This window comes from Micropterus dolomieu, linkage group LG09 (genome assembly GCF_021292245.1).
Source record: "Micropterus dolomieu isolate WLL.071019.BEF.003 ecotype Adirondacks linkage group LG09, ASM2129224v1, whole genome shotgun sequence".
In the NCBI taxonomy this organism is placed as follows: domain Eukaryota; kingdom Metazoa; phylum Chordata; class Actinopteri; order Centrarchiformes; family Centrarchidae; genus Micropterus; species Micropterus dolomieu.
In genome coordinates, this window is record NC_060158.1 from 22,365,159 (window position 1) to 22,392,908 (window position 27,750).

A 27,750-nucleotide genomic window follows, 5' to 3' on the forward strand; every position below is an offset into this window, starting at 1 on the left:
TTTTTTTTTTCTTCAAGGTTCACTAGGTAACTTTTATAATAAAAAAAACTTTTTGTCTTATTTGCTGAAACTTTCACTATATCATTGACAGTAGTACATGATATAGTGACACATAATCTGTGGGAAGAAATCAGTTGGCTCCTCTTAGTGCCCCTGATGCCATTTGCAAAAATTCTACCGCGCCTGAGTTTAAACAACCAATAAGAGCCAGGAGGAGTCTCTAATGCAGTGTCAATCACTGCTCGTGCACACGCTGCACAGCCCCCTTCACCGTGCATGAAGCCATTACTCAGTTAAGCTCAATATCTTCAGAAGTTTTGCAAGAACAATGTCTGAGAAACAACTTCTTGTTTGGTGGGAGGGGCTTAGCGGAGTGATATGAGCCGCAGAGAGAGACGCGGATTGTTGTAGTGTTCAGTTATTATTGACTGCCACTTTAATTTGATTATTTTTTTCTTTTTAGTCTCTTATGTCTTTTCCTCTCATCTTTTTCATCTCATTCTGTTATTCTCACAGCTTCTTTTTATCTTCAGTTGCTTCATTTCCTCCCTCCCTCCCTTTCTCACCAGAATCTTTTGCTTTTATATCCTGCTCCATAGGTATTACTTAATAAGTAAACCCATTATTTCATAAACACTCTATTATTGTAGGAGCAAGGTTTTTACAATGGGTTTCTGTTTTGTTTGTATCTTACACAAAGGTGCATTATTCACATCCTGCCGCCGGCTTTCTGCTATTGTGCTGATTGACAGTTTGTGGCAGTAACATGCCAACAAACATAGCAGTGCATCAACAAAGACTGCTAACTATGCTGCTAACTAGCGAACATGGATGCAATGCAATGCAAAAATTTTAAATATGTTTTTTTAAAAACAGCTTTGCAGTTGTTTTATTAGAAAGGAAATGCATTCAACACATTTGTCAGACCTCAAAGATACACACAATATCTTTTGGTGAGCAACACTGAATGCAAGAAAAAAGTGAATAATAGCAATAATAAACCCTAACAAAACACTCTTTTGCTCAATCAATCAATCAGGGTGAGGAGCCAGCTATTGCACCAATCAGAGTACAGGGGGCGGAGCAGAGAAACAAACGGAGCCACCATTCATGTGATCTGTGTGACAAAGTGATCATAGGTGACCTGGAGTGGACAGGTGAGGCTGTAGACCCACGTCGCACAATATGACATTTTTATCAAGTGCCGTTCGTTTTTTTGTTTACGTTTGTATTCAGCCACCAATGTGTATACACTGTAAAAGCGGTTTCTGGTATATGCTGAAATCGCCTTCAGGTTTCTGTCAGTACTTTTACACAGTGACAGTACACACTTTGAATGACTTGTTCCTCAAGTATTAATGTCCTGACAAACCATTTCTACTTGTACTGTAAATATCACACCATACAAACCACTTCAGTATTTTAGGTTCAGGGTCAGGGACAAGAGCCAGATGTTATGAGATTCCAAGGGCTATAAAATGCCATAAAGAGTGATGACAAACATGCTCGCCTGTAGAACTACCTTTTGACACAGAGTTTCTACTTATTTTTCTTGTGAATGACTCATTTTGGATCACGATCCACAAGTGTCACTGAGTTGAAACGGTGTGGTCTTGTGCCAAATGTATCCAACAGTGTTTTATTGTCTTTCCCCACAGCTCACCTGAAGTCCAAAAAGCATCACTATCATGTGAGGAAGAAGAGGAAGTCTGAACCAGCCTGTGACCAGTCCCAGGTCACCACTGCACCTCCTCCCTCTGCTGCAGAGATCGCGGAGAGCCTTTCAAAGGACTCTGGTGCTACTGTTGCCTCAGGCTGCAGTGAAACCTCAGGAGTCTTCTCAAGACACCAGGAGGACACATGAGGAAGTACCTGTGACTTTTTAGGAGTCGTGCAGACTCTGGACTAAATACTGTACATCTCCACCTACCACTGCTCTGCACTAACAGCTGGATTTTTCCTTATGGTGCTTATAGTGCTACTTTCATGCTTCCCATAGATTCAAAATGTCTCTTTGACAAATCAGAAAATTGGGCAGCAGCAAAGTATTTCAGCAAAGTATTTCTTTTTGAATGGGATGAGGGACCTGTCAAAGACCAATCGTTGCTGAATGTATATGACAAAGAAGATATGTATTTTTGTAGTTGAGATGATGGTCAACATTGTGGACTCAATAAGATCAGTTGTGTGTGATCAATGTTTTATGGCGCGTGCAGCCAAAGAACTATAATTTTTAAGGAATCGTTTTTTGGGCCAGTGCCTGAAAATCTATTTTAAGCTGAAAGAGTTTTTTTTTCTGTTTTTGCAGAACGTGCCTTAAACGATTTGGCGATCTTTCATACTGCTGCAGCACTTCAGGATCAAAGTCTCTTTGCCCTGTCTTTGTCTTAGCCACCATGCACTTTTAACTTCATCCATTTTGTTTGAGATATGTTCAATAAACCAAAGGCTTGTGTCTCAGCCAGTTTAGGGTGATGTGCTTTGAATCACTTAAGTAAAAAAGGAAAATTGGACTTGGAGTATTCACACGACATCAGCGGCAGATTATCCTCGTGAGACCTCATTGGCATGCTTACATAGCACAAAGTTTGGTGCGCTGGTTGCCTGCTGCCACCTTGTTTTACTGTCATTAAATATGTTTTTCTAGATCTTTTGTGTGATAATGACTGGTCACCTGATTTGTGCTGTTGTCTTTCCCTGGAAGTTAGCCCAATTTAATTTTTTTATTTTCACAGCAGTGATTACAGGTCCTTGTTTATCCAGCAACATGTCGTACCCCTTTCAAAGCAAGGTGTGCTAGAAAACCACACAATACCGGGCATCGCTCCAAAGGCCTCTTTTGGCGCTCCCTTTCCCTCTCCTCACCTGCCACTTTTTCTTCACACCAGGACAACCCCCCCACACCTCCTTTCCTAGGAAAATCAGAAAATTGTTCCTCATTCCCAGCTAACACTCCATGTCTTTCTTTATGCGTTCAGTCCTAGTCTTAAGATGTATTCTTTCAGTACAGCGTTAGTTCACAGGCTCCCAGTGTTTGACCTCGTCCACATGACTAAAAATATTTCCAGCCATATAATAGCTGGAAGTGTGTGTGTGTGTGTGTGTGCGTGTGTGTGTGTGTGTGTGTGTGTGTGTCCCACATTCTCTCTTTCCAAACTGGGTCAGGCATCAAGCTTACTGGGGGCTTACCATACAGTATGAGAGTCACACTGATAGCAAAGGTCACTGTGCAACTGGCGTCTGGTTTTTATAACCCTTTCTGTGTTTGGATGGTTAGTTTTTCTCTCCTTCTGTTGCACTTTTTTAAAATCAGACATACAACTGCTTTGTTTTCTTTTCCCTCCAGTGATTCCCCCCACCCATCTCTTTCTGTGAATATAAAAACAATGCGAAGAATCTTTGAATAAGAATACATGTTATCATCAGTCATATAATTCACTTTTATATTAGGCAACTTTTACATGTGGAATGTTCTTATCGGGAGCGCCTCAGTGAGTCTGGCCTGGCACCTCCAGACACTGCTGACTCACTCCTCATTTAAAGGAGAGAGCTTGCGCAATTGAGTGACATAAGGCTTCAGCCCCTTGACCCATGCATACACACACACACACACACACACACACACACTGCACACTACACTTAGAAGTGGAGAACTAGGGCAGCATCCACGGTCACAAGGCTAATTAGTGATTTACAGTGGATCATCTACGGACACACACACACGCATGCGCTTACATGCACTGAGGAAACTCATTAGCTGCAGACAGTGAGCACAAAGAATCAAGACACCAAACCAGCTTTAAAATGCAGCTATGGCCTCCCACACACAAATAAATGCTCTAAAAGTGTTTCTCTGCTTTCTTGAGTGTTTGATTTGATGAGTGCTTCTACTCGAGCAAGCTTAGTGTTCTTGTGTATGCGTGTGTGGGTGTGTGTGTTTATATGTATAGCTGCATCAGTAAGCACAATATTTCACCCAGTTTTAGCACTTTATTTCCGTTTCCTTCTCTCAGCCCAGTCCTGCCCTATGTTCACAGAGCACACACTGTCCTATACATGAGGCCCTATGTGGGGGAACTGCAGGCTGACTTATGTAACACACGCTGCATCCTATAGTTGCTTGTTGTCTGCATCTGTGCCTGCTATCCTGTTGAGTTTTGGCCTCTGGTACAGACTTTACTGCATGTACAGCAACACCAATGTATGCTGCAAATGAATACTTGTGACTAAATCGACTTGTGAGATATCGCCTAGTCTGTATCGTGATGGATATAAGATAATGATGATTTTATCATAGATAAATAGTTTTCCTTCTTCCCACTGTATGGAAATGAAGCCAAAATATCCCAGATACGGGCACTGCCATCTTGCACTGGTGGTCTCATTTGGAGCCAGAGTCTGCGCAGTAGTGATCGGGGTTGCAGCTGCGGTATCGAAGTCCCACCCGATTAACGGATTAATCATAAAAAAAAAAAATCTTTAGTGGCCCGAATTTCATAATTTGTTACATCAATGAAAGAAATGGTTTTGACATTGTGGGAAATGCGTTGATTTCCTTTCTTTCCAGGAGTTACATAAGAGGATCAATACCACCCATAGGTGTCAATAAATGTTTAGCTACAGCCAGTAGCAGGTTAGCTTACACATTCAGTTTTTATATGTGCTAAACAAACAATATAGAGTATATTGTGTTAATTGGTGAGCTCAAGTGGTGCTGGACAGAGCTATAAACTTTGTGCTAAGCTAATTATCTTCATATTTAACGCAGATATGAGAGTGGTGTCAATGATCCCATCTAACTCTGCCAGAAAGTGAATAATGGTGTAAGTGTTTTCCCATAATGTCAAACTACTTCTTTCAGAAATTCATCAATTCTGCACTGGTAGTTGTGAGTAAAAACGTAGCCTGAATTTACTCTTGAGACAGTCAAGCTACATTTTTAGGGGGTTTCCCCCCTGACTATTCCCAGTTTGTATGCTAATGATGTTTAACGTGTTGTTGTACTTGCAGGGCCTCTCCGCCTCAGAGCTCTGCAGTAGTAGTGTGTCATCCAGTGACTGTGCGTCTAGGTAATTTGAAGTCCACTTAATCCTAATCTCTAATCCCATTTGACTAAACATTCTCTACCATCTGGCCCTGGCGAGACAAAACAAAAAAAACAAAACACTTGCACACACCTACACACACGCAGACTGACATGCAAGCAACTTAATCAGCTGTAGTCGAAGACAGTGTTGGCTACCAAGAAAACACTTCTATTTATGAGATGTATCACTTCTGCTACTGTGGAGAGTAAACATGTTTGTTTATAGATAATACAGAAGGCCAAATCTTTGGCAGTGGCAGAACACTAGACATGACACATACTTATAATCTCCCAGTAGATGTAGAACGTGAAGGACTTTAAGAATGTGAAACCTTTCTTGTCACCGTAGGCAAGACAGAAGAGTGGTGAAAGTTCAACTATCAGGCAGCCAGCTGTTATGTACACAACTTTATTTGAGCTCTATCCTGAGTACAGAGTATACCAAGTGCTCTTATTTGTGCCCCGTGACATTATTTTGTCATTTATAGTCTTTCAAAGATTGTGTGTGTGTGCGGCTCCCTGCATGCAACTTCCCCTGCTCAGGGTCAGTGTTTTGCTGTCTGTCAGGAAGAGGACAAAGACAATTCAAAACATTGGTGTTGTGTAATGAAGTGAGAAACACATCACTCTTAGGTGTGACTCAATCACATAAGGGAGCATTGTGTTGTTATGTGTGTGTGTGTGTGTGTGTGCGCGCGCGCGCACACAAGTGTGTCTGCTTTTTGGCATGTTTCATATTAGCAATATAATAAGAAACACACGCCACAACCCCTGCTGTCCCCTCTAGTGCTTGTGTGTGTTTGTTTATATATTCATTATGGAACACACACACACACACACACACACACACACACACACACACACACACACACACACACACACACACGGCCAAAGCTGCACAATGACGGATGAGTGTGTTGCAGCCTAATCCAGCCCAGAGACAATGTTAGGCAGTTTCAATGCAATCTGATGTTTGCATCCAGAGCCAAGTGCAGACCATCATTTATTGATGTGTGTCTATAGGGACGAATGAGGTTCAGTGAGTTTATGCAGCTCCCTGTCTCTCTTTTTGTTGCGCTGTCTGGCTCCTGTAGTGGCCTCTGTAAAAAATAAATAAATAAATAAAGCGACAGAAGGACGAGGAAAGGAAGAGATGTGATTAGATGTGAAAAGCCTCTGAGGAAAGTGTCGTAGGTGCAGTGTATGCATGGCTCCATATAGTCTCTCTCTCTCTCTCCTCTCTCACTCTCACACTCTCACTCTCACTCTCACTCTCACACTCTCTGCGCGCTGCATGTTTCCTGCCCGGTTATGTAATGCGGGGGCCGCTCGGTACTTTTTCCCCGTCTTCTACCCTCCCCAATCCAGAGCATGACATGCCTTCCTGTTTTTCCAGCAACCCAGTGAACTCTTTTCCCAGGGCAACACTTAGGAGGGCACACAGAGACAGAGCACATACTGCTTTCACGTATTTAACTAATGTGCTAAAGCTGCTTACCCTTGATGTATTGTGTCTGGTGGGCTACATAAATGTCATTGTCTCAATCCTCACACACTTTGGCCTTGTATCTGTGTGTGTGTGTGTATATGTCTCTCACCTGCCTTCACATCATAATAACTCCTCTCCTCTGTCCTCCTGTACATTTTTTTTCTCTCATTTATCTGTCTGTCCACTTGTTTTCACCTTTGCTCTCAGCCAGGAAATGGGTGTGCCAGACCATAAAGGACCAACAATGCAGCCGTCTGTGTGTGTGTGTGTGTGTGTGTGTGTGTGTGTGCGTGCGTGCGTGCGTGCGTGCACAGGGAGAAATGTACTCTCCGCAGTGTACTATATGTGAGACAAAGAGGGTGTGTGTGTGTGTGTGTCTCTGGGTTTCTCCATTGTCAGTGGTTTAAGCACTGGAGCCGGCTTTTTCCCGCCAGTGCGGCGTTTTGTGGGAGGGGATTTTGGCTGGGCTCAGCAGCAACAAAGAGCCAGAGCTTCCCGCCCGATATGCAAATAGGCTCAGGGTAGGCGGGGCAGGGAGCCTCCCCTACTGCAGCGTTTAACGCTTTCACAGCCAGGGTGATGGTTAGCAAAGTGCGGGCAGTCTGTGTCTTTGCCTTCTTGTTCTTCTGTCCTCAAAATGACAGAACAAAGAGGAAAGTCTAAAGGAAGGACAGCAGAAGGCTAAAGCTTGGGTTTAGGGTTGAAGTTAAGATTAAAAAAGTATACCCAATCTTATCCATAGCCAGATTAACCTGCCATTCTTCCACTTTCTTTGCAATGTGTCCAGTATTCCTATGCTTGAATTTGAACCGGATTTGCTGTGTGGAAATAAAAACATAAATAAGCATGTAGGAATTTGCACCATATAAGAACAATATTGAAATAATAAAGGTCTTAAACCAGATCTAATGGTTAGGAAATAACACAGGACCCACCTTTAAAGCTGCTATTTAATCATTTTTTAAATAAATTGATTAAATGACTGTGTGTGCTGTATGCAAAAGTGGTCGCTCCTAGTGGAAAAACACGCAGAGAAATTGCCACCCAAAGCTGCAATTCCCCCGCTTTAGCATCTTTCAGCTCATCGTTTTGGTTGCAGCTTTACTGTTTTGCTTCACTCTCAGCGCTCTCATCATCAACACTTTCAGCTGCAGCAGGCAGCTGTTTTCAGTGGGAAAGCGCTACAACCCATTGCGCACAACCTGCTCAGCACCAAACAATGGGCAGACGCATTTAGCACTAGCTGGTGAACGTTGTGGAGCACTTAGCAGCGCAAGAGCCAGATAGTTTCCTCAGACCAAAAAATGGAGCTACGGAAAGCGTAAATGGGCAGCTGTTTGATGACGTGTTCACCATAACTCAGTCAGTAGGGCCTATGTATTTACAACTTGTTGTGCTGCCACCCAAGGACAAACATGTGACTGCTCACCTGAACTTTAAACCTGAACTTGAAATTTAAACTACTTAAGTTTCTGATACCTCACTAAAAACTCTAAAACCTGCCGCAGTTGTTAAAAGGTGGAGCTCTGCTAGCTCTTTACAGGTATTGTGAAACAGATGTGCGTGTGCGTGTGTGTAACAGTTACACAACCCTGTGTAACTTTAGATGTCATGTAGACAATTAGCAGCTGCTCTACACACGTGCACTCGCACACGCCACCTCTTCACCCCATCTCACAACAAAGGGCCCTATTATATGAAGACATTGTGTGCTTCAACTAAGTGGCAGGCAGGATGAGGACTCAACATGGTCTCACACACTTACTTGGCACACTCAAATATTTCAGATATTTCCTCACTGTACTCTCCATTTGTTCATTTCTTTATTACAAACTACATTATTGTAGTAGGCTATATCTCATATTGTCTGTATTATCATGTCATTTTAGCAAGCTGATGCAAATAGTCATGCAGTTGACAGCAGATAGAAAACACATGTGGTATTTAATCCAAGCCACTGAAGTTACTCTGAATGTACTCTATTCTTTAACAAGCATCATTGTGCAAATTGGCTTTTTCCTCCCGCAATCAATAGTTGAAAGCATGTGACATAAATTCAAAGAGCGTGAGTTTATGAATTGAACACTTTCACGCATGTGCAACACTCACTGCGAAGGAATGTGGGTATATCACTACACTGACGTTAGTAGAGGTAATAACGGTAAGTAATATTTAATCATTTTCACCAACAAAGGAATAGAACAGTGCTTTTTTTTTTTTTTTTTACATTGTATGTGGGTATGCTGCTGAGCTGCATTCATACGTTGTAGGGATTTCTGGCACAACTTCAACTGCAATGGAGAAAGGAAAACAACAACACCAGCAGCATAAAGGACAACTTCAGTGTGGGTCACCCTGATGAAGACCACAAGCCAAAACGTGTTGGTCTCACAATGTTGTTGTTTAAGTTTGTTTAAGTTTTGTAAGTGTTGCTGGCGTTTTGACCTCCTCTGCGTCTTGTATTGTAGATTGAAATGAAATTAATGGAAACTTTGTATAAACTACATTTGTTGTCTTTCTCTAAAACCACCAAATTTCAAAGAAAAAGATTAAATTCTCCCAGAATTCTTCATTTCGAATGATCAGAAACCACATGTCCTCACAGACATAGAGACGTGCAGAAATGTTGCTCAGCACAGTAGCAGAAGTTGGTAACCGGCCCTAACGACTCCCTGGTTGATTTACATTGCGGCTGGGGAGGACAATGACTGCTGATATGAAGTATGTTTGAGGTGGTGTGTCATCTGTTAGGTGTGTGAGAGGGAGACAAAGGGGGGGGAAAAAGAGGCTGTTGTACAGTTGTGTGAGTGTGGGGTGACTCAAACCTCTGTGAAAGGCGGGAGGGGATGTCAATGGAGGGAAACTGCCGTTGAGTGTGTGTCACACACACAGTTTGGCTGATAAGGTGTCCCTTCTCTGGGGCAGTTAACGGTTAATAGCTGATCTGTTTGGGCTAAGCCCTGCTGCAGCGGCGCGGCTTTAAGAGGGAAAGTAACAATGCAAGAGGGGAATTTGCAAAACATTTCCGGGGAACTTTTGGATTATTTGAGATAGTGTCGACTGTTGGAAGATTAACTAAACAGAAAATGTCCCCACTCGTGATCCCATTTGCTCTGCAGGTGTTTTGCTCCCTGATCACAACTCACACTAAACAGATACATTCCTTTTTAATAACATGTCTAAAGCCTTTTATATACATTCTATAGTCTCAACACTTGTCTGCTGCTGTTGTCAACCGTCTAAAGCCTACAATCACGTTATGTGTTTGCATATTTTACTTGCTCATGTCATTACAGAATTTGTTGTAAAGTATAAGTATATCATTACTTTTTTGAAAGGGCCCAGTGTGTCCCAGACTATTGAAAAGGTGTGGGTAACATGCTGACCCTTAACAGAATTCCACTAGTTTGGTTTTTATTGAGTTTCCTGACAAGAATAGAGGTTGGGAGAAAACAGTTAGAACATGTTGCTTTTGGAACCAAAGTGAAAAACTACAGTACATAAAGTCACTAGGAATCACCTGCATATCTCATTTGACTGTAATTTTGTACCTCATATTGTCTATTGGAAGCCGGTGAATAACTGGCTTTTGTCAGGAATAATTTAGTTTCCAAATTGAATGCATGCCATTAGGGAAGTAACATGAGACATTTGTTCCTTATTTATTGCATGACAGTTAGGGCACAAAGCCAAAGCCAGAGCTGTGGATAGTGGTCTGAACCACACACACATACAAGTTACTGCCTCTTCCAAACCAAGAGATATCATATTTGCCTGCTATCTATTTTTATTTTACATCCAATTTGCTGTTAATTCAGGAGCGTCTGTGTCGGTCTGCTTACAGCTGCTTCTCTCTCTGGTTGCATTTTGCCCCGTAAGATGGTACAGTATCTGCCTGCTGCTCTCTTTTCCATATATAACTTCTGACGGGCTCTCCTGTAACCCCCTGCTCTACTTTACACCTTCCAGGACTCTCACTGTACAGCACAGCAGACTGGACAGTGTGACTGAAGCTTATTCTAAAGCTATCTTTCAAAAACCGACTTCATAATAGTCCCCATGACTCAGTCACACCCCCAAAACTGACGTTCCAGTATCAGATGTTTTAAAGTGGTTAATTATGAAACAATACTGCTTATTTGGAACAACAGATCCATCATTACTCATTCATTTTGGTACCAAAAGGTCTTCTTTGCTGGGGTGGAGTAGACCTCTCATCTTTTGATCACAATAGAGCAGAGTATTTATCCATGTTTATCTTAAGTGGTTGCTTATGCAGTCTTTCAGAAATTGATCTTTTGCTGCCACCTTGTGGTAGGATAAGCAACACGACTGAAGTACATCATGAGACGAGAACACGCTGGGCAGCGGGAGGTTGTGAGACTAACTAAGATAAATACCATCATTGTGATAAAGACAGGTGCCACTAACAGCTCTGTCTGAAGCCTATTATATGATGATATTTCATGAGGTCCATATTTCAGGCAGGATGGAAACCTCAAATCATGTTAAAAACTACACTTTAGTACAGCGCCTTTTTTATATTTTGGTTTTTGAACGATCATCTCCTCCAACCGGACCTTTCTTGTGCACGTGACCCTTGAATCACAGGTTGCATGTCTATGAGCACTTTCAATCAAATCAAGTCCATTTGCCCTTGATTTTAACCTTCCTTGGATAACTACGGCTGAGAATCTTCACAGACAATCAAATGGTGCTTTCCTTATTTCCTCACTTCAGAGGTAAATGTAACTATTTACTATTTTACACCATGCCATGTTTTAAAAAAAACGGGAGAAATAAAATCAAAGATCAGAAAAGTTAGTAAAATACACATCATTTTGTTTAGTGGAACTTAGTTTTTGTTTGTTTATTTGGTTGCTACCTCATTAAACATATTACATCCATGTTGAGACCACTTGGGGATCTCTACCTTTAGATTGGGGAATGCTTTTTTGCACTGTAACACTCACTAAGACTAGGCTAACACTATAGCCCTCATTTAGAAAACTTCACAACCTTATGGTTTTCTGTCATTTTTACTCATAATAAATACATTAAGGACAGGTTCACCGTTTTCCTGGTCTGTCTTAAAATAATAATCAGGTGAACATATATACAATGAAACAGGTTTAGAGACAGGTTTAGCTTTAATCATTCGTCCTGAACGAAAAAGTACCCGCTGCTGTCTTCTCCCCACTTCTTTTTAATTTAGCATGGATTTAACAACATTTTCAACATCAGCGTGTGCCTCCTGATGAGATCCTTTCCTAATGTGATTCTAATGGAAGTGCTGGGGGACAAAAATAATGTTGATTTTCTCTGCACAAATGTAAGTTATCTGAATGTTTTATGAGGTTTCATCAGTCTGAGTTAGTCAAATCAAGTGTACATCTACTATTTTTTTGTTTTCTAGAAACATGATGATTTTAACTTTTATTTATACAGCACCTTTCAAAACAAGTGCTTTATAAACAAGGTTACACAGTGCATTTACTTAGGGGAATAGAAGAAGGACTGGTAAAAAGCCAAAAACTGGTAGAAAACAATAAGATTCAGTAAGATACAATAAATAATATATGACTGTAAAACTAAATAAATAGAATATTCACTATAAGAAGGCTTTTACATAAACTTGTGTTTTTAGATGAGCTTTAAAAGAGGACCCTGAAGTTGCTAAACTGAGATCAGGTAGGGAGTTCCATAAATGCGGGGCCCGATCACCTTTTGTGACTAGGTGGTACTTACTGTAGTAACCAACAGGAGGGTCCCAGCTGCTGATCTCAGGTTACGTTGAGGCTCGGTTGGGGCCCACACTCTGCAGAGCTTTAGAAGTCAGCAATAACATCTTCAAAACTCAATTCTAAACCCTCCAGGCACCCAGTGGAGAGAGGAAAGGGATGGGAGTCACATGGTCTCGTCTTTTGGAGTTGATTAAAAGCGTAGCAGCTGTATTTTGAACAAGTTGGAGGCGAGTGATGGCTTTTTGACTAAGTCTGCATGCTACCACTTGGACAGATCATAAATAAACACAATATCCTGTATCATTGCTATGCAGATGGCACACAGATTTATGTCCCATTAAAAAGCAGCGAATTTGAATCATATTTTATCCCGTTTGTCAGTAAAAAGTGCCTGACGTCCCTGGAAATAATTCACTTTGGTCCCCCAAAGTCCGTCCCTATTTTACAGAAACATCTGTTCCTGAGTCCGGGCTCTACACTAAAGGTGGCCAGGCTTTTGCAGTCAGGACCTCTCTACTCAGCTCTGGAACTCCCTGCCCAAGGATCTGAGGCATGGTGAATCAGTGACATCTTTAAAACCACTCAAAAAAGCTATTTATTGATTTTATCATTGCCGACATATCTTATTTGTTTAATTATTAGTATTTATCTTTATTGTTTAGGGTTTAATGCTGTTTTATTTCATTTTATTACTATATTGTTTTAATTGCTTGATTTTATTTGCCTCAATCCTGAAATATTCTAATGCTGGTTCAGTCATGTTAAAGCGCTTAGTAACTTTAGTTTTAAAAACTGCATAATGAAGTGTATTATTATAATTATTTTTATTATTATATTTCCCTTTATATTTTTCAAACAGACAGTAACAAAAACAAGGAATACAAAAAAAAGTAACTTTGAAGATGTCCACTTGATGAAGTCAGACTTCTGAAGTAGCTTCAGATACACTTTTGAATATGTTTCTGCAGAAGATGAGGATTGTAGATTCACAACACTGGAAGTGCATTAGGGAGGAATCTCTTGGTGGCCAGTATGAACAAGAGAAATGTCAAATACAGTATGAAAAATCTGTTTCAGTATTCAAAGGGACACCTGATTATTGTTTTAAGTACTATATTTGATTAAACATAGTTATATCATATTACGATCATGGCCATTAGCAAGGCAGCGGAAACTAACTGCAGCAACTAGCAGCACTACTCCTGAGTGAAACATCGTCAGTGAAACAAGGTGTTGCATATCACTGTGGGTGCTTATAGCTAATTTGATGGTAAACATAAATGAAATCTGTTCCAGTTCAGTACCACATATATCTGTATCAGTTACTGCAACAACTAATGTCATTGATGGAGCTCTGAAGCTCTACAGACACAGAACATCAGTGGTTGAATGTAATAAATGACAAGTTTATTGTTGCACAAAATGTACAAAATAACAAGCAAATGGACAGCCCCACCCCCACCCCCTTAGCATCCCTCCCCTCCCTCTGATTCATTCGCCATAATGAAGCTGAATTTCTGAAACCTATGACTACGGCAAGTCCGATGGTCCAAGCCAAACGCGTGGTAATTCTGAGAGACAACACATACCCAATTTCAGCATCACTGAACAATTAAAAATGAATAAAAACACCTTATTTACACATTTCTGTCAGAACTTTTACAACATGCCATCTATATATTTATACGGAATATGCTTGTGCACATACCCCTGTATAGAAAATATATTATAAGATCAAATTAAATTAGACTAAGGGCTATAGACATCCAAAGTACAGCACTTCTTTTTAATCTCCTTTTGAATCTTTTTTATTTTCATTTTTATTTCCCACATATTTAATTACTTCGTACGACCTCGTACTAAAAGAAAGAACTCTAGTTGTATGCAGATGTCAGAGTTTGTTGTGTTTTCCCTCGAGGGCCCAAGCTGACCATGTTGATGCCGGTTGAGAAAAGCCTCACATATTTACACTGGAACACTCAGATCTCATGTGTGTAAATTTTGACCGCTGTCTGACCTGTTTGTGTCATTGTACGTTGTCTTGGCAGTTTCTCATCCCCGTATGGACTTGAAAATGATGATCAGTGATGTTTTACAAGAATAGACCACCCCCACCCCCTCCTCGAGCCTGGCTTGATGATGTAATAAAAGCAAATACCAATCAGCTTTGGCACTGGGTGAAGAAATAAGTGTGCTGTGGTTTCTTACAGGTCATGTAAAATCTGATTCGTCCCCTGTTTGTGCACCAATGTGAAATCACAGAATATTTGATAGCGGATCTGCTGTTTAACACGTTAGAGCAAAAAAAAGGGGGCGAGGGGGATATCATATTTTAAAATGATATCTAACAAGCTAGTACTGTGATATCTAAACCACATTAGCACCATGGAGAGAGAGAGAGAGAAAGAGTGTACAACATTGTTCAAGTAAAGCCAGACAACATCACGAGATGTTTTGTGCAGGAACACATACAGCGTAAGGGCACACACAACATGGATGAATTTTTTTTTGTGCCAGGGAAATAAAAACACATATCCGGTGAATGGGTGGATGGTTGGGGGGAACAGGCGTGAGGGTGATGGGCAACGAGGAAGAAATCTGGGCAAAAATGGAGGCATCCTAAAAAGACCTCCTCAAGTCCTTGCCGCCTCTCCTTCAGCTGCACCGACACAGAAAAGAAACAAAACAGGTAGAAGCAAATCTCCGGAGTGTATCCATCACATTGCCTCATAAATCACCTGTAGGTGGAGATCAGTGCAGCTGAAGGAGGACAGCCACACCGCTATATCTGCAACCTCGAGAGCTTACAAAACCCTCTAGTTAAACTGAGTGTGTGAGGAGAGCAAAAGGCGATCAGATTTCATTGGACAGGAGATGGCGTTGTTTTCAAAGTGTGTGCAAAAATACATGTCAGACTACTGCTGGAACATGAACCCTTTTTTTTTGTACATTTTCAGTTTGCTTCGTTCTGACCTTAAATTTTGCAATATAGCTTCTCTTTAATCCTACGTATTTTCATCTGCTGCTTGTGTTTCACTTGTTTTAATATATATCTATATTTTCTTTTCTGGCTTTTCTCTTTCCTTACTTTACAAAATGAGAGACAGAATGATGGACAGCTGACAATATATATAATTATTTTCCTCTTCTTGTTATCATCAGGTTTCACTTAACCTGGAGATGATTTTCTTTGTTCGTTGTAAACAAACAGGTTTATCAGCCACTGGCATTTGTTTCCTCTTCGCTTTTCTCCTCCTTCAAGTGCACTCCTTCTTTCCTCCCTCTCTCTCCACCACTCTCCTCTTTCTCATTGCAGCAGGGCCCTGATTTGTTTGGAGGTGCTGTCATCATTTAGATGCCGTGTCGTGTACCTGAAGGGGAAGGCGACAAGAAGAGGAGAGATATGTCAAAATCTGAAATTTGTATGCATTGTGTCTCTCAATATCTCTTCAACTGTCACACACGTTCATACACACCTCAGTGCGTTCAGAAGTCCCTCCACACTGTTGGACGGTTGCTCTTTCAGTACCTTGATGCAGCCCTTCATCTGTGTGGCACAAAGACAACACATGGCGTCAGAGAAAGGTCAGCAGCCTCAGATCCACCTCGTCTCCTGCTGCTGCCGCACACCGACTCAAATACACACATTTATAGAGGTAAGTGACCTCATCTACCTGTATAACGTTGACTATGTATCATACATGAGCAAACACGTATCTTTATAAGGATAGACCGGTGGTTCCTAGTCGTCTTGGCTTGTTACAGGTCATGAGATGTGAGCAGTGGGAATGTTTGCTCCTCAGATGGTTTGATTTAAAGTATTTTCACAGCTTGAATAGGTGAACATATTCAGTTTTTCACAAGAAAAAGCCCACTGGGTTAGACCTTTAGATTAATATGAAGGCTTATAGTGATATAGTTGGTTTTAGGTTGATTCTCAGGATTGCCTTTTCATGCTGATTGTTAACAGGCTGTCTTTGAGTTTTGTTATCCCAGCAAATATTTGATAAAAAATTGGGGGTTCACTTTCTTCCCCGTCAAATCTTAGACAAGTATCTGAAACAGCATTTACAGACAGAAAACAGTTGTCCAACATCATTTTGGTGAGTGAGTAGCTTCTACAGGCAGAACGAGGCAGCTTTTACTGCACGTTTTATTGACTGTAAAGTTGAATCATCTCGCACCGCACTGTGGTGATGCAGTCTCAGAAAGAAATCAGTTGAATCATGCATATTTGTGTGGAACCTAGTCACAATGTCAGTTTATAACTAATTCAAGCTTTATTATAGCCCATAAAAAAAAAACAATGTATTGATCCCTCAGGTATTACATCAACTTGGACGCACCTCCTGTGCATTAGAGTTGTATGACATGACTGGCCAATATCCAGTCTTTTAATGAAAATATAAACCTGATTTAAAACGGATAGCTTGGTCTACTACAAGGTTGTGTGTGTGTGTGTGTGTAATTGTGTGTACCCTGCCTCCCAAGGACTTGCAACCCTCCCTTTAAAATGTTTCCTTTATTTCATTACAAAAGCTACATCATCAGGTACAGAAGTTTACCTGAGTCAGTTTGGGCTGGAAATGCTGTACGGTTTTGAATTCGAATCCACTATACATTTTTAAAGGGAGTTTTTCACAGTGTGGCAGAAATCATATGTTTTAAACGCTGATCATTTGTGTTCACTCACATCGATTTTGGAGGTCTTGGCAAAAGCTCCGACAGGGTGAACGTGGTCATAGAGAATGATGACTCCCACCATCACCCTCATGCAGAACAGCATGGTGTCTGTGTTGGTGAACCGACAGCGGTACTCCCTGGGACGGAGACAGTTATGGAGGAAAGGAGTTTAACATACAAGAACATTTTTAAATACGACCAGAGAAGAGGATGAGACACAGAGTCAAGGGGACCACACAATGACAGGATGATATTGCTGCGGATGATTGCCATGAAAAGTTGCTGATCACTTTTTAGTCACATAAAGATATTTAAAGATTTAAAAAATTTAGCATGAAGGACTCTATGAATGATGTCATTTAGTCTCTTGAATTAGTGGCTCAAACATGAAAAGGCCTTTTTTGTGTTCACTTTGAATGGACTTCTTAATTAAAATCTAGGCCTCTGACCTTTGGGGGAGAACGAAGGAGATGGATTGAGGAAGGGATGGTAGAGAGAAAGGAAAGTGTGAAAAGTACTTACGGAGTCTCCAGCATGACACGGCACACACAGGCCATGGTGCTCAGACAGTCTGTGGTGTCCTCGATGGGCAAGGTCTTATTCTGAAGGGTGGGGGTTAAAAAAGACAAATCAGTACAGAAAAATCTGCAGAGTTTAGGAAAAGTATAAGGAGGGTAAAACAGCTTTGGTACTTCACTAGTGCATTCTGTGCTCTGTAGCTTTTTAAAAACAGACTCTGAACTCTCTGCTCATTTAGCGCAGGACGTCTTGACACTGACTAAAGATAGACAAGAGTGTATCTGTAGAGTCATGTAGATATTTGTCAGTCCCTGATTAATGTTTGATTTAGTAACAGTGTGTCTTTGCCTTGTTTCAGAAATGGCCTGTATACATTGCTCACAATGCAACTCAACCACTGACAGTCTGGTCAGAGATTCAACCCATAGTCTGAATTTATCCGATGCATTGTTATATATTAATCTACCCAATAATCTGAAATAGATAGAAGTAGCTCCACCAAAACTACAAGCTAAAACAATAAAAATCTTACTTACACATTAATGCATCAGTAATACTCCAAAAATATAATATATAATTATGTACCTAACAGGTACCAGTTCTCTGCACGGAGTACATTTAGCTGATAATACTAACTTTTACCTAATTACTTGTAATGGATTACTCTTCATTGTGGTATTGCTACTTTTACTTCTCCCCCACCGGCTTTAGGTCTCCAAGCTATCACCTGTGCAGGAAAACCACCTAGAACGCTCCCTTGATTTATTTTTAGGATCCCTTCTTAATCAATTCCTTGTGACTTTTGCTTGATGCTTGCTTTCAATGACTGAAGCTATGAGAATTAAATCTGGACTCCTGCTCAGTACTGAAAGTGACCACACTAAAATATGCTCTACCTCTGAAACAAACTTGGTGGTGGCGTTGCTCAGAGTCTTCAGCATTGGTGTTGCTTCAGCATAGAACAGGGACATCCGATTAGCCATCTCATTGTTAACCTCGTTCTCCGCTTCCAGCTGTGTGCCAATACAAAAGGGATATCATATCTTTAAAAAGCATTCATCATCGACTGCACCCAGTCCAATAATCATGTCATCCAGGGATGATGAAGCAAGTCCTGACACTAACTTGTGTAACTCAAAAACCAAATCAAATACTGCTTGTGTTGTTAGGAGGAAAGGAACACCTGCACTTCAGTCATTAATGATTAAAGAGAAAAGTGAAGCCATGCTGCTTAAGCTGAACATTTGATCATGCATGCAACGTAAACAGCCAAGGCCTCACCTGCTGGTTGTTCAGCCTGTTCCTGCTTATAGTCCTCCTGTAGTAGCTAAAGTCATTCTGAATGGCTGGGTTTGTCATCTGTGTGGTCAGAGAAGAGGTGATTTACGTTATCAAAAGGCAATTCGAGGAAGACATTGATTTTTCAGTACAGTAAAACATAGGCCTTATAAGGAGACAAAACATGATTCCCTTCACCTTTAGTTCATCAAAGCTGAGTGTAAAATGAAGGATCTCAGCAAACTGTTTGGCCAGGGCCTGCTCTCTCTCCAGGTGCTGCATGGGAGCGTACGGCGGGCTGGTCAGCGCCTCCAGCAGGCTGCGCAAGGCGTTCTCTGCAAACATATCTGGGCGTCAGAAATGTGTCTGCATGTCATACTGCTGCTGCTGCTGCTGCTGCTGTACAGGCTTTTATCGCCTCATGTTCAGACTGCAGTAATTCTCACTAATCTGCCCCAGATCTGACGTCTCTTTCATGTCACCATATTTAAATAACAAAATGCAGCAGCAGCAGGATTTAAACTAGATGATATCACTTTAATCCAGTTCTGTCACATCCTCACTGGACATCACTGGATACCTGCTTTTAGAAATGGACCCAGCACTTTTCAAGTACCATGGAGTCTGGCCTCAGGCAGTATAATAAACCTTTGGGATTTAACATTTAATGTGGCCAGACATCTACCAGTAGAGCCATCAGACTTTGGAACATGTCTGTTAAACTCTAAATGTGCTAGCAACATGGCTCTAGGATGCCAATGTTGGTCTGTCGATCGGTCGGTCTACCACTTCGGTTCAGACTGAAATACTTCACGGTTTACAGACATCCATATTCACTTCAGGATTACTCCTAAGACTTTGGTGATACCTTAAAGAGTACTCCACAGATTTAGCATTGCACTCCTATAATTGTCAGATTCACGATGGACAGTTAGTAAAACCAGAGCTGTTGTCTCTTTAAGTCCACACATTCTTCTTCCTCGTTAAAACCTGGCACCTATGCTACGCACGCATCTACTAATAGGCAAGTGCTAGTATGCTAATACCCAAAAGTAAGATGGTGAACATGGTTAACATTATACCTGCTTAACATGCTTGATTTGTCATTGTAAGCATGTTAGCAAGGTAACAGGGCATTTAGGTACGACTTCACAGAGCCACTGGCATGGCAGGAGGCTCTCAGTTTTCAAATGTTCAACTTACTGCAAAAAAAAAAAAAAGCACAATGAAATGACTTGTCAAGATGGACATTTTCCCAGTGCAGAATTCACAGACTGGGGAAATGAGAACCGTTGGAATATAGGTGGTTTCATTCATCAACGTCTTTCACAATCGTTCTCCCTTTCTTTCCCTTTCTCTTTCTCTGTCTCACATTTAGTGCAATATGCAGCGCCACAGATCCACAAGCATTGCTGTAGAAGTCTTTTAGTGATACACTGGGCTGGGCCCAGAGAGTAATTTTGACATTTTCTAAGGTTCAGCAGTTCAGCAGCTCTCTTTTTGCCCTCCATGACCACAGGCATTAACAGTAAATTTCACTCTACGAGACAAACTAAATGAATATATACTGTAAGTGGTACTCCATAGAGATAACACTGCGGCTGATCATATAGCCTTGAGCGGCCTTGTGGACACCATATCAGCGACCATACAGATATCCATTCTGTCACGTATGCCAGTGAACCTAAACCTTTTCATTACTTTGCTGCCTCTAACAAATCAGACACCAGAGCTGGACCTCAGAGGCTTTATGGGGTAGTAATGCAAAGTAAAGCAAACTCTCCAGAGGCCCCATCCCTTCCTCTGCATTAAAAATGCATAAGGGCCTTCTATAAATACAGCACTGAAGTGTTTCATCTAAAGGGCCTGGGCAGAAACCCACTCGGCCTCCTGCTGTTTGCACAGACCACATGGTCCCTATCCTGAGCACTGATTCCTGAGGGTCTATACTGACATATTGGATAGAGGCACTGCAGCTGTTTGTTTATATTACATGGGACCTCTCAACCTCTTATTGCTCCCTTTGATCAAATACATAACTCAACAAAAATGGTGCTAGGGGCAAAACAGGAGGGATCTTCTTGTTTGTTCTCTCTTTGTTAAGATTAAGATTTGATCCCTTTTTCTCTTAAGGAGGGCAGTAAGGGGATGTCTGCAAGACACTGTATCTCATAAGTACATTATTGCTGATACATAATAATTACATCATTAATTATTAGATGGCCCTGTTTCTATGGTAAGCTGGGAACACAGTGTCCATGAGATTGAAATATTATTGGAAGGCAGAGCAGAGGCGGCAGCCAAACTCTATTCCTCTGCTCATACTTCTCTCTCTCTCCTCTCCCCCAGTCTCTCTCTGTGCTGGACGACCATGTACCACTGTTTCCGTAGCAACGGCTGCCTGGCTGCTAGGTCAGGATTCTGCAGAGATGGCTGAGAGGACATCATAGTGTGTGTGTGTGTGTGTGTGTGTGTGTGTGTGTGTGTGTGTGTGTGTGTGTGTGTGTGTGTGTGTTAAGGAATGCTGCTGGACTGTAATTGCAAATGTGAAATCACGATGGTGGTACATGGTAACATGGAGTGGAGCTGTTCATCACCTCAAAATGAATCTGCATATTTAATGTGTTCAGTGTGCTGTGGTTCAAATATCTGTCCTTTTACTGTACTTGTCAAGGTCACAATGAATGGAACGTTAACTGTCTGTCACCTACGATACATGTCACATGTCTCACATCCTGTAACTGTGGCTGTCAGAAAGACAATGCAGCAGCCAGTGTTACCATGCACTAGTATTGTGTGAGACCAGTGTTGAACGTATCGGCAGTCCTGTACGCGTTTATGCACAACGAATGCTGAGACCAAAGAAAGACGTAATAGCTTTGTCAGAATGCAAGAAGCAAAGAGACATGAATGTGAGTGATGCTTCTCTTTCTGTGTGCACCATTCACCTCATCTTCTACTGCTGTTACATTTCGTGCAGTCTTCCCCCTGTCCTCTGACTCTATACCACCCATACCACACATTCACCTACAGAGGTGGAGAATTGCACCTCTTGGTTGGAGTAGTCAAGGCCTTGCTTCTTTGATAACTGACTGGCTGACTATAAAGCAAATACTCTTTCTAAATTTAGATTTAGGTTAGCTAGCCCCCTTTTGGACCTCCAATATGGCTGCCAGAGAGTGTTACATCACCTGAAATTACTCTGTAGGCTGTATGTAATAGCCATGCTCACCCAGTCTGAGGGAAAACTCGTAGAACCTCTTCAGTTTAGCCACCAGGGGGCAGACTGCGTTCCAGGCCTTCTCCTGAAGAGCTAGGTCACCTGGGTTCTGGATGGCCTGCAGGCGAGGAACACAGGCAGGAGCACAGATGTTACTTTCCAGAAATGATTAAACCTCCCCATCTCTTCCTTAAAGCAATGTTTCACTTTAATAAAACATTTTCACTTTCAACTTTGAAAGTACTTCCATACTATAGTGATTTCAGTTCAGCAAAGTGAAGTTTATGAAAAGACTATCAAATATAATTTACCAGCCAAACCTAATTTAGTTTTACTGACATGTCATATAATATCCACCTAATGATATACCACTATATTATTTCGCTATTGTAATAAATAATTATATATACATAGTTAACCAAACTATCCAACAGGAATGTTCAACAAAGTAGGAACATAATTCTTTTTCTTATTATCAACAAAGCCCACAAATAGACTAAACTCATCAATACATTTGATCATCTGTAAATATTACCAACTTTCTACTGCTTCTGTGGTACTCTGCCCCAAGCCCATCTGTTCATATTGAAGATGTACATTTTAGAAAGTGGGTCGCACATCCATAGTTTTATTTAATTTTTTCCAAAAACAGCTCCTAAAACAGCTGGGCCCTGCAGTTTTAGCAAATGTTACTCAAACAGGAGTCAACAGTGCATTTGTCGGGGACTATTTTCAGCCATGGATTAATACACATTTGCTAGGGACTATTTACAGCAGCAGGATTCTTAAGTGTATATTGGATTTATTCAAGATAAACGTGCCCATGTTAATTATTTTTTCTTCCTGGTGGGATTAAGTAACATAAAAGATTCATGTCACATCCTACAGCAGCTAAGGTTCAACACTGACTTCGGAACTCCTCTGCTGATGCATACGTTAAAAGAAAAGGTTGGTGAAATGTAGTTTAGTGAAAGTGTCTATTAGGAAGGTTAGGAAACGATTCAGCACTATTTTATTAAAAAGTAGAGCAACGCTTACAGCTGAGCTAATCAGCAGCAATCGTTCATGCTGCAGAGGGAACTGGTTTGCAGTAATGTATCGCTGAGTAAAGCTGAACCTGAACACACTAAAGCTGGTGTACATCAAGACCAGCGTGCCAGCTTTCTAGCGGACAATATTTATGCCTCTACCATAACATTGCCACCAAAAACAACATATTGCATGAAATGTTTGTTTGAAAAAATACTTTCACACATTTCTGTCTCTGCCTACATTCAGTGCACACTGCATGGTACACTACATGTCAGAACTTCACCCAGGCAGGCCATGTGAATCACACATGAGTGTTATTTTCTCCACACTGTGATGTGGCTCGACTGTTTATTGACGTTCAGCACTTATTGACTGCTTCGTGCTCACTTCTCGTATCTCTTGGCCCGCGCCATTATAAGACTGCAGCTCGGCTAGGATCCCATGAGCCTCCTCCAGCACAGCGCTGACCTGGTTCCACACGGCTGTCTCTGCCTCTGTGGGCTGGGCATCTGGGAGGGGAGGAAGGACGGAAAGTAAAGAGGGACGGAGGAAAAGAGGAAGAGAGGGAGAAAGAGAGCAGGAGTGGGAAGTGAAAGTGTGATGTAAGGTACGGGTGGTGATGAAAATATTGAGGGGTTGCAGCAGAAAAGGGGGAAGGAGAGGTGGACCGGAGGGAGGCAAGTGAAGAAAATGGGAGGGCAAAGGAGAGAGGATTTAAGGAGAGAAAGAGGTTAGTGATGAAGGAAGAGCTGGAAAAATTATATCCTAAAAGGCCAGATATAATTCTGAGATAAGTAATTACTCACTACATGACTGCAATAAAAGCAAAGTGTCCCGAAAAGAGAAAATGACAGCATTTCATCGTGTTAGTTGACATTGCAGCCATATACATCTAAGGTCAAAATCTGGCCAGCAAATAAATGATCCGATTTACCCACCACAGAAGTATACCAAGAGAGCTGCAAGCCATGCTCTGTCTCACAGTGAGGTCTGATTACAGTCTGTGGTCACCCAATAAGGACCAGAAAATGACAAGTCAGTTTCACTTCAGGGAACTATTTGAATGAGGATGGTTAAATGGTTAAATGGTTAAACATTTTGATGGTTTTCAAGTGCCATAAAATTTACTGGATTGCACCACTTGGACAATGTGTCTGACTCCTGTCTCAACTGCTCATTCAGCTGAAATTTATACAGGCCTGAATAGGTGTAAATGTCCCATCAGAAAGATGTAATGGTCTTATCCATCTTTTTCTCACTTTCTATTTCCTCCTCCATGTCTGTGAATGGGTAGACACATTCTTTTTTTGCCCTTGAGGTTTAATTGTGAGGAATGTTAAAACAAACAAGCAGCAGGGAGGACTACCTCTGGGCATGCTCACTCTTTCTCTTTCTCTGTTTCACACATACACACTGAGCAGCACATATACTGTAAACTCAGTGTTTTTGCCGCAGGGCACCTCCCAGTCACAGTTCTGCTTTGTTTGCCCATGTGGCGTGCTGCATGCATACAGGAGGGATTAAGTGTTCGAGGGACACAATTTAGGATGTGTCCCCTTGAATCATCATTGTGTTTAGTTTCCTTTACTTGGAGCGATCTGTCTCGTTGTGTGACTCAGGTATAAAGTGAGAGTGGGAGTGTTCAAGTAGTTTTTGCATCCTGAGGCATCGCCTCCCTGGAGAGAAACAGAATCGTGCTACGTGCACACTGGCTGCCGTATTAGGCACAGCAAGCGTCGCTATTTCAGTGATGACATCTAACTAATGTGCTTCTGCATTACTGTGGTAAACAACAACATATTTTGAGGTACACTGATAATCAAATGAGCATAGCATATGCTCATAGCATTAAAGGAATAGTTCACTTTCATTGCGGAGTTAGATGAGAAGATCAATACCAGTCTCAATATTTGTATGCTAAATTATGAACCTGGATCCAGGAGACAGTTAGCTTAGCATAACGACTGGAAGCAGGGGGGAAACAGCTAGCCTGTCCCTGTGCAAATGTTTTTTCTTCACTTAAGCACACTTCCCAAAGTATTACTTTAAGCAAATACGGGTTGATTTAATTTAGCATGAGGATGAACTTCCAAGCATCATGTTTTTCATGTGTGTGAGTTTAAATGCGATTTTTTGTAATTGTTTCAGATTTGCTCCTGATCCCACAAAAGGCTTTAACATGGTAGGGCAATTAGCATTCAGCCATAAATCGCTTCATGAGAGCTCAGTAAAGAGTTTAAACCAAACTTTGAGCTGTGTGACAGAGGTGACTGTGTCTCTGGGTTGAGAAGGAGAGCTCACAGATGGCACTGGGGTGGGGGGACATGTCTAAAGCTGCCATGCCTGAGTCTGACTCATTCCACTTGCTTTTGAAGTAAAGTGAATCATAGGCATAATAAATTAAGGGTAAATTCAGTCTATTTGACAGCTGACGTCTCCTGCCAGCAGTGAGCTCTCCCTCTCCAACTGTAACATACCTGACTGTATGTTAAAGGAGGAGGAGGAGGAAGCCAGCTGTTAAAGGGGGAAAGTAGTTGAGGAGGGGCAGGATATGTTGGGATACACCGCAAAACATCTCCATCTTAACAGTTAATTTAGTCTCATAATCATAACCAGTCTTAAAATCTTCAGTAGGAAATGTTTGATGAAAGAGTGTGTTTTTGAAAGAAGGGAGAAAAATGAAAATCACTTAAATTTCAAGGGAACATTTTGAACATTTTGGTTTGTGTTTTTAGCTATGGATGCTAGCAGCATGCCGTTGTGTTTAGTGCTAATTGTCAAATGTTAAATATGCTAACAAGATGGCAAAATGAGATTTTAAAACTGAGCACTAAAATGACTAAATAGTAAATAACTTGTTAAGATGGACATTTTCACACTGCAAAGCTTAGAATTCACTGACAGGGAAAACAAGAAAAGGGGGAATAGAGGTGGTTTTAATTGCCAACCTCTTTCAAAATCTTTCTCTTTTTCTTTCAGATTTTCTTTATCCCTCTCACTCTCTTACACACAAATTGTTTTGCGCACACACACACACACACAGATAGGTCAGACATGCAATAGATCACATAATAGGGGATGAGGAGATGAGTAGGTGGAAGGATGATGATAGACTTTTTGTTAGCCATCATCATCCCCGAGGAAGAGAAACCCACACAGGACTGGCATTCACTGTTGATTTCTCCTCGGTTTTTGTAGCTTAGGAGCTGAGATCAAAGCATTGTTGTTGTCATTTTGCTACACCATGCCATTGTTCATCTGTCTGTGTCTAATAAGATGTGGCGCGTGTGAATAAGACCCCTTTAGAAAGAAGCCAAATTACTTTCAAATGCCAGTCCCTCGAGCACAACTCAAAAGATACAGAAGAGGGTGAGGAGGAGAGGAGCTGAGGAGGGAGAAAGGAGTAAATAAGGACGTAAAGATGACACAATGGTCAGCTAAGATCGATGGAATGAGGAAAACAAAGCAAAGGCAACAAAGAGAAAGGGATAACTCAAAAAAAGAAGAAGCGGATGGTCTCACGTTCAAAGTCAAGGAAAACTATTGGGCCATGCTCAAGTTCGGCGCAAGCCAGCACTTTCAGGAGGTTTCCCATGAGCCCCCTGGAACAGAGAGAGGGGAGAAGTCTGTGGGTGATGAGGGGATGGGTGTCGGGGTTGTGCGTGCGTGTGTGTATGTGTGTGTGAGTTGTATGTGTGTGTGGTGCGTGAGAGGTGACGTTGTCGGGGTGGGGGACCACATGAGAGGCGGTTGTTGGAATGGCGTGGTGGAAGTATGTCCTGGGTGAAGCAGGCGACATAGACATGGAGCTTCTTTAATCCCACTCCTATGGTATCATTTATAGCTAAAAAAAATGATGGCAAACCTGAGGTTTAAAGGTCAAATGTTACAGAGACTGTGTGTAAATGGGACATGGCAGAGAGAAAATCAGAAATCAAATTTTTCTTTGCAGAATTAAATGTAAAAACATAAATATAAGAATTTGTTCCTCATTTTCTGGCAAAGATCTTGTTTCAGTAGGAACTGAGCAAAATCTTATGAGAGAAAATTTTAATTGACATTGAATAAAAATGTGAATGCACCATCTGATTAGAATAACCCCACTTGTGGGCAGATGTTAACCCTGTAATGAGAGCTCTGTGTCAGAAGTGTGACTAAAAGCTGGAGCAGCAAAAGAGCCATGGGTTTCCGTGACATAAAAGTGGAGAATATTGTAATCAAATGGAGTGGCATTATATACATATTCTATGTATAGTTTTATTGCAGGTTTTACTTATGGTCTTTTTTGGTTTAAATTTATTTCATTTTCCAATTTGAGTCATTTTCCGTGGTTTTCTTGAATAATGTAGATTTGTAAATACTTTGTATAAAAGTACAGCCTTACATGTAGTAAGAATATAAGAATATAAATAAAAACCTGTTTCCTTTCCTCTTGGAAATGTATTTGAGAACCGTAGTGTTGTTTAGCAAGAGGTAACAGCATAGATATACTCTTCTCTGAAAATGTAACTGGTTTGGATTCACACTGATGCTTGTTTCCTCCTCTGTATATTATACCGTCATTGGAGAGAACAGATTTTAGCATCAGAAAGGTACTGAGAGTGGGACTAGAGAGCGTCTGATAATGACAAATCACACCCACAACAACACTCCATCACACCATCAACAACTCAGCTGCTCACATCCAAATACACCTGCC

At 41.3% G+C, this 27,750-nt stretch overlaps 2 protein-coding genes across 8 annotated transcripts in view; one reads left to right on the forward strand and one right to left on the reverse strand.

The window, feature by feature from the left end:
- The window catches only part of trit1 (tRNA isopentenyltransferase 1), a 36,022-nt gene extending 33,374 nt beyond the window's left edge, over positions 1–2,648 (forward strand). For both annotated transcript variants that reach the window (XM_046058528.1, XM_046058527.1), the window contains exons 10-11: positions 1,040–1,157; positions 1,659–2,648. In XM_046058528.1, the coding sequence (XP_045914484.1) occupies positions 1,040–1,157; positions 1,659–1,864 (324 nt within the window). In that variant the 3' untranslated portion in view covers positions 1,865–2,648. The remainder of the gene's footprint in view (positions 1–1,039; positions 1,158–1,658) is intronic.
- An 11,156-nt stretch (positions 2,649–13,804) lies between these two features.
- Positions 13,805–27,750, reverse strand: part of fam49al (family with sequence similarity 49 member A, like) — a 33,588-nt gene continuing 19,642 nt past the window's right edge. For 3 of the 6 annotated variants that reach the window (XM_046059337.1, XM_046059339.1, XM_046059340.1), the window contains 10 exons: positions 26,574–26,653; positions 23,439–23,560; positions 22,032–22,137; positions 18,998–19,134; positions 18,803–18,880; positions 18,418–18,534; positions 17,525–17,604; positions 17,013–17,139; positions 15,796–15,866; positions 13,805–15,690 (listed from right to left, as the gene is read on the reverse strand). In XM_046059337.1, the coding sequence (XP_045915293.1) occupies positions 15,627–15,690; positions 15,796–15,866; positions 17,013–17,139; positions 17,525–17,604; positions 18,418–18,534; positions 18,803–18,880; positions 18,998–19,134; positions 22,032–22,137; positions 23,439–23,560; positions 26,574–26,646 (975 nt within the window). In that variant the 5' untranslated portion in view covers positions 26,647–26,653 and the 3' untranslated portion in view covers positions 13,805–15,626. The remainder of the gene's footprint in view (positions 15,691–15,795; positions 15,867–17,012; positions 17,140–17,524; positions 17,605–18,417; positions 18,535–18,802; positions 18,881–18,997; positions 19,135–22,031; positions 22,138–23,438; positions 23,561–26,573; positions 26,654–27,750) is intronic. The other 3 variants (XM_046059342.1, XM_046059343.1, XM_046059341.1) reach the window with 2 other exon arrangements.